The following is a 13,462-nucleotide window of genomic DNA, read 5'->3' as shown; positions in this document are numbered from 1 at the left end:
CGATGAATAAACTTTGTCATTTAAAAGTTAAACAAGTACTTTAAATGTTAGTGCCGTAATGAATAGGAGACGTCCTCTTCAAGAGCACCGTAAACATAAGAGGGCCCGCTCTTATAAAAACCCTCACGTTAAAGGGTTGGTTCCGGAAGAATCTATGCCCGGAATCAAAAATGCCTTAGGGGATACACCCGAGGCCATATATGAAAAAGACACAAAAAGTAAACTTGCACAAATACTTATAGAAACCCTCACGTAAAAGGGATAATGCTAAGAACCAAAGTGCTTCAAGGAAAACACATTCGAGACTGCACATAGTAAAGTGCGAATAGGAAAACGTGCGCTGAACTCTTGAGAAAATGCAAAGATTAAAGACTTGCATGTATATTCAAACGAAAGTAAGACTCAAACAATACTTGAGAAAAAATATGTCTTTATTTACAAGAACGTGCAAAAACGGCAAAAGTTCAAAATGGGAAAAAGAAAATAAAAGCTAAACTGCAGCGCCTCCGGAACCAAGAGGAAGAGAAGTGTCTGCATTCCCGAGATAAGTATCTGGGTCAACCAATGGCTAGACGTTTTCCCCAGTTTGGTCTTCAGCATCGTCACCTTCCGATCCCTCTTCAGTTTTCGAAAACTCTGAACCGGAACCAGAAGAACCAGGAGCATCAGACTACGTCGGGAGTCCATTTTTAGTAGCTAACTCAAACTCTCGGGCCTTAGCAATTTCGGCATCAAAGTCCATGATACCAGCTTTGGCCTTCTTTAAGGTTTTTCCCTCATGTTGTACATTGCATAAGTTTTTTCAATAACGAGGGAAGTCGCATGGCACTTAAGTTCTTCTTTGAGTTGGGTACCTCAGCAGAAAGGCTTTCCCGGGCGGACCTAGCAGATTTGAGGCTGACGTCAAGGTCGCGGACAGTTGAACTAAAGAGCCTATTATGCTCAATAGTTTTCTTGTACTTCTCTTCTAGCTGGGCGTGTTTCTCCCCCACAGCAGCAAGCTCTTCGATTTTGGAGTTCAAAGTTGTTTCTAAGTTAGTTCCTTTTTCGACAGTAGCAGCCTCGCACTCGGTTGCAGCAAGAACGGCGTCTTGGACTTCAGCCCATTTAGTCTTAGCTTCATCAAATCTAACCCTCAGCAGTCCAATTTTTTTGCTAAGGGTGACCATCTCTTGCTCGCTTTGCTGCAAATGAGCCTCCAAAACAACGGCCTCAGTAGCTTTGGTTTCCAGTTCCGAGAGGCGAAGAACAATTTAGTCTAGTTACACCAAAAGCTGATTCCGTTCAGAAGTAAGTTCTTCCTTTTTCACGAATCAACCTTTGAAGGTCCTCAGAAGCAAGAAAGTTGACCTACAAAACAAGAAGAAGTAAAACTTAGAATACATTCATACAAAAGTAGAAGAAGTAATAAGGGAAGAAAAGAACGTACCGCTGCTGCGTTATGCATGGAATGGTTCAACAAGCACTCTCCCGAGAGTGCCTGAATCTTTTCCCAATTTTTTTTTGAAGCCAAAGGCTTCAGATAATTAGCAAGCTCCACCGGCCGGGATAGCAAGTTGCATCTGGTAGAGACCGAAAGAGTAACGTTCCTCCTCCTTTGTGGATCTTTAGAAATGGCAGCATAATTTTGCCCTAAATTCCCATGAACAGGGGGACTATGGAAGAGGAACACCTTCTTCATGGTCAGATGCGGTCGATGAAGGTGATGTAGCAACTGTTGGTAGAAGAGTGGATGAAGATGGAAGTGATGTAGCAGTTGCTGGTATTGGTGAAGGTGGAGAAGAAGTTGATGGAGTTGAAGAGTGAGAAGTAGCTGCATCAAATGCAGTGCTGGCTATTGGATGCTCGCCAACCAAAGACGACAAGGACCCAGTACTCAGCCCTGCAACATTGGTTACAGCAATTGGGGCCCGAAAATGGGAGCTGGCATTTTCTACCAAATCAGATTCTCCCCAAAGTGTCGATATATCATTTTCAGTTGGTGTAACTATCTCAACAGGTCGAGCATCCTGTTGAGATGATGAAGATCGTTGCCTTCTATGTAGAGAAGCTCCCTCATCACTAGCTTCTTCATCATTATCAATCATCACGGTGTCTATGACCGGCCCGGAAGGAGGACCAGTCGTCATCGCCACCGGAGATGATTCGGGGGCATCGGTCTTTGCTCTCTTATTCTTTTCCCCGACCACAGAGAAACGTCTTCTCTTTGGTTGCTTATCCTCCAGCCAGGGACACCATAAAGAAGTGTACGCGCCTGAAACATGCCCGGAGATACCTATTCGAGTAAGTGCTTCCTGAAGCAACCTCGCTGCATCAGCAGGATCATCCATAACGTCCTCCTCAGGGACAACACCATAGCCCGCAGGTAGACCTAATTTCGTGAACAAGTCAGAACGGTTCAACCAAGTTCTCCATATACAAAAGTAAATGGAAGCAAGGTAAACTAGAATTACCGTGATTTTTTTCCTTCCACCCGTATTTAAGGGCCAGTTCTTTTCACAAATGAGTTTCGGGTGTCGTGACGTCCAAGACCTTCTGAACCCACCGGTCCAATCCTTACACCACCGATGGGATCCATCGAGTTGCTGAAACATGCGAAGGGTGAAGAGTTGATACGGCCATAAAAGAATATATAGTAAAAAGAAATACTAAACAAAGAGCTTACGAGTGCGGTTCAAAGCGGCCGGAAAGGATGAAGTCGTTGTCGGAATGATGTCGTTGGTGGCGACTGCAAGGAACGATTCCATCCACCCACGATCGTTGTCACTATCCATGCTAGACAGCAAAGCATGGTGGCCACGCTTGCAGAGATTTATCATTCCCCCGCGGAAGATTTTGGGAGAATAGAGATTCATCATATGAGCTAAGGTTAGCTCCTCTCTAGTTTCCTGGCACAAACGTCGAAGGAAGGCGATTGTTCTCCATACTGAAAGACTTACCTGTGCCAAAAATACCTAGTAGTGAAGGCAAAACTCCGCAATCATGGAATCAAGCTCTCCGCTCAAATAAAACGCACCCAAAGTAAATGGATACGTGAAAAAGTATGTAAAATCTTCCTTGGGAAGGGTCATTCGCTCCGATAGATTAGGAGCAATGATATCCATATCATGGAAGCGACAGTCCTCCTTCACAACAAGAATACTGGAAGGATGGATGGAAGAAGGGTACCTACTAACGGCCCATGTACGAGGGTTAGCAATAGGAAATTTCTCTTCAAAGTCCTTTGTGCTACTAAGTCTTCTTGGGATGATGGATCCCACCATTGGAGAAACAAAGCCCTCGGTTTTGTTTTTGTTCTTTGTAGAACCAGCACGCTTGGAGGAAGAAGCCATTGAAAAATAAGAAGGAAAAGGTTTTGTGTTTGAACAGAATTAGATAAAGGATGGAAAACAAAGATGCAAATCAGAAGCTCGAGAAATTATGAAATGCAAAGGAAAAGAATATTGCGTATAAGTAAAATTTTGGCGGCTAAATTCATGGCCATGATTACCTCGATAATCGGCAAAAGCTATGCTGAATCATGGGATAACGCGTGTTCGGGATATTAAATACGGAGAGACGTGCGTCTAATCAACTGTCAGAAACCTTTAGAAGGAGTTATAGTAACTCCCGCCAAAAATGTATTTCTACCAACTTCCCGGTAATACAAAGTTATGTCACCGAAAAGTAGGGGGACTATATGTATAGGGTAAAATATGATATGACATGTGGTACGTCTAAAGGGAGGACACGTGGAACCCAAGAGGGGGATGGCCGAAGACCGAACACAATCATTCCGCTTGTCACCGGAAAAGATAACGTTCATAAAGGTGTGTTAAATGCTCTGCGCCCGATAGCATTTAATACGAAATATTCTGCAGCATTAAGAGCGACGATCTGTTACAGAGAATTTGGCATTTATGTCCACCATTATATTTTCGTCAATGACCCTCATAATTGACATTAAAGGAGGACACGATCCTAGGACCTCATTCCCTAGACACAACTATAAATAGTGAGCCCAGTTATCATTCTAAAGGACAAGAATTTTCTGGCAAAACTTATACTACATTCTATACAAGGCTTAATACAATCTTACTTTCTTATTTTTTGATCTCATCATTGCTGTGCCCGGAAATCCTGTTCCCGAAACTATTGTTTATGTTGTTTCATCTACATTTGAAGGCTAAGTATTATACATTTCTTCAATTATTATATTACTTCAGGATCAAATTAATTCACTTGTCTAGAAACCACGTATAAATTCAATTGTACCATTTTACGGGTAAACACACACCTAGAATCTGAACCTAGCTTAAAATAATTTTTCGATCCCTTATGCCATTATACGAGAATAGTTCCCCCTATTTATGTCGACAAGATTCAACAATCTGAATCTTATCCATATTTGATCAATTTTTTAAAAGTTTATTATTCAAGCAATTTTTTAATGAATAATATGGATGGATAACCTTTTTTTATCTATTTGGCCGCCACTAGTCTTAAATTTAAACTTATATGTTTCATGATTTTCATAAATTACTATTCCCTCCGGTCCATAATAAGTGACTTTTTGGCCTTTTTATTTTGATCCAAAATAAGTGTCATTTTATATAATCAAGAAGGAATTAATTTTATTTTTCCAAAATTTGCCCTTATTTGCATATCTCAATGTGTCAAGGTAACCCTTAATTAAGGGTAATTTAGTGAATACATCTTTTTTTTCTCTAGGAGTTTGTATTTTCTTAAGGGGTGTGTCAAAGGCTAAAATGTCACTTATTATGGACCGGAGGGAATAGCATAGATGATATGCATCTACTCTGTATTTTCTCCAGCTATAGCACATAAGTTGTTTAGCAATAGAGGGGAAGTAAATCCGACCTTGCGGTTCTAGATTAATCGGGGAAATTAAAGAAAAGGAGAGAAGATAATTAACTGTCTTTTTTTTTTTTTTTGACTGCTATTGTCATATGAGATATGGGGCAAGAGAATGTCTTTTCTAAGTGAAGTGCAAAGGTCAAAAGTTTGTGGAAATCTTAACTGACAAACTGACACTCATTGAAATATATAAATGAATGAATACCATGAGTTTTATAAGTTCAGATTGAACAGTATATCATTATGTTGTCAACAATCAGAAAGGACTCACAGATAAAACTCTGGAAGTTTTTGCCTACAGATAGAAGCATAAAATTCTATCACACCCTCAGCTTTCAACTCTCTGTCTCCTTCATTAAATTTGGTAGATATTCTTCAAAGTTCAGATCTCTTCCTACCATTTTAATAACAATTTAAGGGTTCATTTGGTACGATGGATAAGTAAAAATAATTATGGGATAAAAATTATTGCTTTATTCCTTGTTTAGTTACTATTCTTGAAATAAGTTATCCCTAAATTAAAAATAGTACCGGAATAACTTACACCTGTCAGAGGATGAAATAGTAATCACATGATAAGTTATCTCAGGATAAAGCAGTAAATTGACAATCCATGATTAATACAACTACCAAAAAGTCAAGAAGAAATAATAACGGGATAACTAATTTTAGCATAACTAATTTCAATGTAACTAATTTCAGCATAACCAATCCCAACATAACTTGTCTTCAAACCAAACGACTCCTAAGTGTTGTATACCAATAGTATACAAATATTTTCTTTCACTCTCGGTGCATTTTAATTTGTAACGCCTATAAACAAATTTACTTTTTATTACTTATTAAGTAAGTTGATTTTACACTATTAATGCTTATAACTTAAACGCTTTTAATAAATGTATTACCAATGGACCATTCTCACTGAATCATAGAGACCTAGGAAGTATAAGTTTTGAAAGAAGAAAAGCCAAAGTGTCAAATCGGTTTATGAAGACTACAAATTACTACGGCTAGTAAGGTTCTGAAAAGTAAATTGAAGCACCACAAAACATAAAGGATAAGAACCGAACATATAATATGTTATACAATTGAAAACAACTAAATTCTTTACTTTTTCTTTGTTCCTTTCTCCATCTTTTTATGTAAGATGTTGGAGATGTGAACTAAAGCTATCACAAGAGATGTAATAAAAGTATTTCTTTTAGCGGCTCTATGGTTGTGTCGTGTTTATATAATTTGAATACGATAATGAAATCTTTGAGTTAAGAGTTAAGACAATGAATATAAGAGTAATAATTGAATTATATTGACGGCCCGAAAGGCCTAATTACTACTAAATATTATAGATAGTTAAGGTTTATCGAGAGAGATTTTGTAAACCGATTCGACCTATACACTGTATCATTGATGAAGTTAGCAGGCTTGACAGAGAAAGAAGATAATGAAAATAAAAGAAATTGTTACACCCACACCAGTACATTACTCTCGGGGGTCGTTTGGTTTGAATACGGCTTATGCTGGGATTAGTTATCATGGTATTATTTTTTATCCACTGTTTGATATGTTGTATTAAAAATGATAATTGCATAATTTCTAAAAAGAAGATATAAGTTTACCCGACACTAATTACCCCACCCCCTACAAGGTATAAGTTATCCAGGTACTAATTTTAATCTCGGAATAACTTATACCAGGTTTGCTAACCAAACAAAGTATTAAGGTGATATTAAAATTTAATATCAGCACTACATCTAGTTATACCTCATACCAAACGACCCCTTAGTATAGTGTCCCAAGTTTTAATGTGAGTCATAGGGTTAGACTCGATATGTTTCTTCAGTAAATCGAACATTTTGCCATGTTTCTTTTCTCACTTCGCTCATTGCTGCTACAGTTCGAGCTGGAGTTGTCGGAGTTACTTATTTGCGTTTGATACTCACTTTAATTAACCCACTATTTGTCTCTCAACTAAAAAGTAGTCTAATTCAAATTCCTCTCTCGAGTCAATAGAATTACATTAAGATTAGGTGTTGTAATATCCAAGTCAAACCTTCTTCAGCCGACGAATGACTACTTTTCGAATGTGTAGTTCTAATCCAGCTACTTCTTCATTTCTTTACTTAGTTAGATTATCCTTAAAGAGATCAATTTATTCAGATAATAAATTGATCCTTTTAAGAATAATCTAACCAAGAAAAGAAATGAAAAAAATACCTAGACTAGAAGCATGTTTCTTTGAAAAAACTCCTCCCATTACAACTTCAAAAAGATAGTTTTGGCAAGGAGAAATAACCGAAAAGTTTGCAAAGAAACTTTATGAAGACAAACCAACTGGAAATGTTTTCTGCAAGATTTGAAAATATATATATATATCTAAAACCTTTTGTTATAAAATTTTCGGTGTTTATGTTTGAGCAGCCATATCGGTTATAAAACCTTTTGTAATTAGATTTTCATTTTATATTTGTATGGTTGATCATTTTTTTCCCATTGAGATGCAAAGAAAAATTTCAATTGAATAAAGAAATACACGAGTAGGGTAAATGGGTCATCATGAGCTAATTGGCAGGACTTGGGCCTGGAAAACATAAATGGTCATGACCTTAGCAACAATAGCCTGGTCCATTAACAAACCTACCCAATTTCAGAAATGTGAAAATAAACGACAAATATACAAGACGAAATTATGAAAAAAGAGATCACTACGTAGAGGCTGCAGGATTCTGTAGATAGTAAACTAAAATTAATAGAATAGGAGCAAAAAATTAGCAGAACACAATTTGTAGGAAAAGTTGACTCTATTACATAATAAGCTACTTCTGTAGCTTATCTTAATCAACGAATAAGTGAAACAAGGAAACAGAAAAATTAATCTTTTCCCATTAACTAAATAAATATGAAATTCAGAAAATGTTAAAATTATGGTAATAGTATAATGCAGCGGCATGATAGAGTTTATTGTTATCTTTGCCTCACGTTCCCTCGGCTGTAATTAGTTTCGCAATCACAGGAGTTCTATCAACTTATTATTTGGGATACATCAGGGAGGTGTTGTCCACAGATAAAAGCCTTTTCCCTAAACACAGCACAAGTCTCATTTGCTAACACATCTAACCTTGAAAGGAAACGTCGTTTACTCGAACTCTCTCTTCAACAGATAGCTGAGTTGATCAAGACTCGTAATAGAAACTCGAAGAGCTCCTGCACCAAGAACAAAATCTGTACTTAAAGATCTTCTCTCCTATTCTTTGGGTCCACGATAATCATTAATCCACACTGTATACGGGGACAAAAACATGTATACGGGGACAAAAACATGTTCAACAGAAAACACATTGAGCAAACAAGTTATTGATCTTCCTACAATCGGGATATATTTAGCCTTGAGGCTCAGCCTCGACTAAAAGATACGTACATGGACACGGAGTAACACCATTTCTCCAGAGCAGACCTCCAAAAATATCAGGTGGTAAGCAAAGACCAATTTCACAAACTTTGGCCTGTCGGTATTTGCATCAAGCTCCTGATTACCTTATATGCTTTAACACCATCTATTTGTAAACCAATCAAATCTCATTATATAAGGGAACTCAGCTGACTAATTATATGAACTCCAACAACATTTTAGCACAAGACAATTTTTTTATTGGATTAGCGCTCACATACATAATATATCTTTTTTAATCAGCAATACAGTTTAATCAAGTAGTATCACATGTATCACATAAAAAAAAAACTATGCATGTGCAATCATAATTCATTTGCAACATTGTCCAATTTTGCTTTATACTATAATTATGCAGTATATGCAGCTACTTCCCCCCTAAATTACTGTATGGGAGTATGGCATTCTTAACATTAGATATATTCCAACTGACCTCAGAAAAGAAGGGGAATGAATGGTCAATGAAAGAGAGATGAACTATCTTATTACTAACCCCTCAAAGATTAGTTCTCCACATCAAGGACCGCACTAAACAGTTCAGGTTCCCTTCAGTAAAGGTAGTAGGTTATGTCATATCTATGCTTTCATTCCTCCTTTTCTTCCCTTTGTTTTGGGCGCATTCGAGGACCACATAACCAATAACAATCTCTCAGAGGTCTCATCAAAAAGATGCACATGACCCAGAAGAAAGAGAGAGCCTTGACCTAGGTTTGTATTAGGAGAATGAAGTTTAAACATTTTTGGGGAAGAATTAGGGCCAGAACATCTCACAGTAATTAAATATAGCTATCAAGATAATGAGAAAGGATTTACCTGAATCAAGAAGCAGCACCAGCAGCTTCTTTGATATTTTTAGTGTCAAAAATCTCGATCCAATAGCCATCAGGATCTTTAATAAAAGCAATACCTTTCATTTTTCCTGCAAAAGAACTTCCTTGTTTAGGAGATCAACTAAAGTATTTGCTAAGACCAGCTGATGATATGATTTAAAAACGAAAAGGGATCAAAGCATTCAAGACTACTATCTATCAGAAAATAGACAGAATGAAATCCAATATAACACAATAGCAGACGAGGTACGGGTTAACAAATTTCGAATGTGTTAGACACAATAACCTTTGAACTCAAGCATCTCGCTGCCAAAAGATCACAACAGAATCCGAGATTTAATGTTTTCTTGGTTAAGGTTTCATTTATAGGGATTGTTGTTAACTGGAATTTTCAGTGATATTGTTTTCTAGTATTTTTCATTAAATTGAGTATATGATAATCGATTAAAAATTGATCAGTTACTTTTTGCAATATAAGTGATTTTTCCTATACAGTAACCAAATACTAGTATTTGATATTAAACTGATTTAATAGAAGGTTTCAGGTTAAATCAGCTAAACACTACAAACATGCCATAGAAGCGGTTATCAAGGAAAAATAGGCAATTAGTGTGTAGCTGCTCTGTTTGAGCGATCGGATGGTTTTCTTATCTCATTAGAGTTTCTTTGTAGAATTTAAAGTCTTGGTGTAATATGAATGTAGTAAATGATCTAGATATAGTACTGGAATTCTTGAATTCCTTATCAAGTCCAGTGAAACTCTTGTACTCATATAGACCTTCTTGTTTTGTAATTATAAGAATAAAATTACTTACTAAGAAGAATAAATATACAATATTCAGCATAGATGTGATTATAAAAGCTTTTAACAGAAGACATTGTCTTCAGACATTCCCGCAATTTATTTTCCTAGTTCTTATTTCTCACAGTTTTCATTCCATCCTTTATTGAAAATGGCTGCAACATGAGAACCCATCTTTTTAGTATCCTTTGAATACAAGTTATAACCTAGTTCTCAGCTCACTTTTTTCCTCAATACCAGCATATGCTTCAAATCTTAATGTGTGCTTCATAAATATTTACAAAAGAATCTCAGAGACTAAGAGCAGCAACGTGCACGCACAGACATAAAAGAGAAGATAAGACAAAGAGAATGTATTTATGAAGGAGAAATGTTAAATTTTACTTCTCAAAACTAGCAGTTTTGCTGTACCAATGAGATTAAGTCATCAAAACTCAAATAATCAAAGGTCAGCAAGCATTTCTATATAGTGTTGCATTGACAAGTTCAGTTCACTTGTTAAGCTTGCATTTTTATACAAAAATCATCTCAAAGAGGCCTATAAGTATAAACTAATGTTAAATTACCATCAAGAGGCTTCTTTACGAATTCCACACCCAGTTGTTCAAATCTCTCGCAAGCCTTGTAGACGTCATCAACAGTGACACCTATGTGTCCTGAAAGAGGAGGAAACAAGTCAATCAGCATCAAAATAAGAATTTTAATATCTATGGGGACATGCTCTAGTTCCTCACAGAATTGCCGGTGTAGATGCAAAGAAGTGAGCAGCGAAGTTAATGAAAATAGGCAGCCAAAAACTTTCAAGTGCGCAACAATTGAACTTCGCGTTTCTGTAACATGTTTGTCAAAAAATTGGGTTGTAAACTTGTAATGTACAAGATGACTTCCATTCATAACCATTTTGGTGGAAGATAATCAGTTAGTAGAGGAACCAATGTCCATCTTCAGTTAGTGACCCTTTCATCTATTCTGACAAAGGCTGTACTTTTTCCATCCCAATATACAACGCATATTCTTCATCTACCACAAACCATCTCAATTGACTTGACCAACTTCTTTACGGTGCAAACTCTTTAATTCAAAGAAGTCGGTTTTTGAACAAAATTACCCTATATGTGAGCCTAGCTGTCATGATCAATAAATTACGTAAAGTAGAAGGTTTGTGTCCAAAGTATCAGCTAAGATATTTAATCAAAGTCAAAGGGAGAAACAAACAATTGCCAAGCTGCATTAGAGTAATGCAATGATTATTAAAAATAAAATACTTGATAAATAACATGCATTTCTTACACTTTACACCAAGACATGACGAGGTTAAGGTTTCACTGAGAAAGCATTGGGGTAAAATAAAGAGATGGAAAATGAAGATAAACAAAGAAGCTCTCTAAAGTCTAGGAAAAAGAAAGTTAAAATGCATAAATTACATACCAAAGCCACGTGGTTCTGAATTCCCATTGTGGTAACCTGTAAAATTAGGGTCACTCTCAGTACCCCAGTTGCTGCAAATAAGAATTTAGAAACAATGAGTTACGGATAGCAAGAAAAGAGAAAATATCATAGAGGCACCACATACAGCAAAAAGTTCTTACTGTGTAAGCTCTAATGTAGCTTTCTGACCAAAGGTCCAAGCCGTACGTTCAGCTGGATCAGTGGGTGCTGATGATGTATCCTATACCACCCATAAGCAAACGTAAATGGAAGAAGTATAGAAATTTGAGAGAGGAGGTATATCCAAAAGGAAAGAAGATACATAGCATTCTAAACACAAAGATTTCAGAAACTTACCTCATATCCCATGAAATATAAGCTGAACTTCATCTCAGGGAAATCCAATCTCTTGAGCAAGCTGTAATGGACAAGGTATCAATCATACCAAAATCTCGAATCTACATTTAGCTTAACCTTAAACTTTGGCTCCAACTAAGACAAAATACATCTATATTTCACCGATTCAAGAATTTGATCAAAATTGTAGTCATAAAGTTCAGAATTATATTTGATCAAACATAACACTCTTTGGGAATCCGAATGAGCTTTCAGGACTTATCAAACACTATACAGATCAAAATCCTATAGAAATATGACAACGAATTCCATTAAATTGTAACATACCAATATAAGCATTATCAAAACACAATATCAAGGAGAATATCCTAGTAAAGAAGATTAGCTTAAGCCTAAACTTTCAGGGCAATCCAATGTCTTGAGCAAGCAGCAATCGACAAGGTATAAATCATACTAAAGTACAACTCCACATTTAGCTTAAGCCTAAACTTTGGCTCCAACTAAGACAAAGTACATCTTTATTTCTCGGATTCAAGAATTTGATCAAACTCATCGTCATAAAGTTAAGATTTTTATTCATTAAACAGGATAATATTAGGGAATGCAAACAGGAGCCTTTAGAACTTATCAAATACTATACAGATCAAGAACCAACAGTAACATGATACTTAGTTCCACTAATTGTAATTTACCAATACAATCATTAACATAACACAATATTAGCTTAGTCACATTAGTGTTTCAGAGATACTGACATTTTTAGCAATATAACAGTAAAGTAAATTTAAAAAAACAAACATTTGGGAATTGATAGAAGACTTACGACATGCCCAGCACTTTGGAGTAGAATTCAAGACTGATTTTGGGGTCCTTAATTCTAAACATCTAAATTTAAAAACAAAAAAGGAAAGGGGAATTAACAAAATTGATAAAAATACATGTAACCAGTATCTGCAGTTCCATTTATATGATACAAATAAATTTTAAAAAAGGAAACAAATTTGGGGCTTACAGTTTGTTGCAAAAAGTAGCCTTTAGTTGCATCATCAGGAGTGGAATGAAGGCCTGGATTGTTGGAGGGAGAATCTTTGGAATCTGAAGCCATTGATGATGATATAAACCTAGCAAAATTAGGAACCTGCAAAAAGAAAACGTTCCCCAGAAAAGGGTACGAGAAAAATAAGAAATTTGAGAAAAAAGTGAAGCAAGAAATTATTTATTTTTGTAATAAGGTGAATCAAGAAATATTATGGGTCAGGGACCTTAGGTTTGATAGTGAAGAATACTTTAGGGGTTTGAGATAAAAATGGAGATAAAGAAGGTTTTTTAAGTGTTGAACGAAGTAGAGAGACGTAAGTGAGGGCTCTAGGGAGTGAAGTGGCCATTGGGGGGCTGAGGTACAGTGAAAAGGCTCTCACTGCCTTTGGATAATTAGCAGGCTTTAATTTTTGATCAAATTTTTTTTCGCCCGAAACTATTTACGTTCGCTAGTCGAAAAGAGTATAAAATATATATAATTTTTGTATATAACATATAAAATATATATATATATATATATATATATATACATCAGTTATTATTTTCAACAACTTTATAGTTTCATTTATCATATTATCCTTTTTTCTATACATATTTTGCCATATTTAAAAATTCTTATCAAGATAAATATTCAATGATACAATCTTTGATCATCCTAGAACAGAATAAAATGGCGTACTATGATGGAGTACTTTTTATTTGTCT

General features: G+C 36.0%; 1 protein-coding gene across 3 annotated transcripts; it reads right to left on the bottom strand.

Moving 5' to 3' along the window:
• Positions 1 to 7,715: 7,715 nt before the first annotated feature.
• Positions 7,716 to 13,190, bottom strand: LOC107816579 (lactoylglutathione lyase). Of its 3 annotated transcripts, none has more exons than XM_016642307.2 (9): positions 12,982 to 13,190; positions 12,732 to 12,857; positions 12,543 to 12,604; positions 11,720 to 11,780; positions 11,524 to 11,603; positions 11,363 to 11,433; positions 10,501 to 10,590; positions 9,116 to 9,221; positions 7,716 to 8,058 (listed from the first exon to the last, which is right to left on the bottom strand). In XM_016642307.2, the coding sequence occupies exons 1-8, from the start codon at positions 13,102 to 13,104 to the stop codon at positions 9,121 to 9,123; spliced, it is 714 nt and encodes a 237-aa protein (XP_016497793.1). In that variant the 5' UTR covers positions 13,105 to 13,190; the 3' UTR covers positions 7,716 to 8,058; positions 9,116 to 9,120. The 3 variants fall into 3 exon arrangements, with proteins under 3 accessions (XP_016497793.1, XP_016497803.1, XP_075078095.1); XM_016642317.2 differs by having other exon boundaries at positions 7,943 to 8,076; XM_075221994.1 differs by lacking the exon at positions 7,716 to 8,058 and adding an exon at positions 8,297 to 8,408.
• Between the last annotated feature and the right edge of the window lie 272 nt (positions 13,191 to 13,462).

The sequence above is a fragment of the Nicotiana tabacum genome, chromosome 9 (assembly GCF_000715075.1).
Source record: "Nicotiana tabacum cultivar K326 chromosome 9, ASM71507v2, whole genome shotgun sequence".
Classification (NCBI taxonomy): Eukaryota; Viridiplantae; Streptophyta; class Magnoliopsida; order Solanales; family Solanaceae; genus Nicotiana; species Nicotiana tabacum.
The sequence above is the reverse complement of the archived record's forward strand: the minus strand, read 5'-3'. Positions and strand labels throughout refer to the sequence as shown.

Bases quoted from the DNA above. Each gene is read 5' to 3' on its own strand.
- LOC107816579 (XM_016642307.2), bottom strand. From the start codon at position 13,104: ATGGCCACTTCACTCCCTAGAGCCCTCACTTACGTCTCTCTACTTCGT. The intron at 11,434-11,523 runs GTAAGAACTTTT...TCTTATTTGCAG, and splicing joins GCTACATTAGAGCTTACACA to CAACTGGGGTACTGAGAGTG. The intron at 9,222-10,500 runs GTAATTTAACAT...GTTCTTTTGCAG, and splicing joins CGTAAAGAAGCCTCTTGATG to GAAAAATGAAAGGTATTGCT.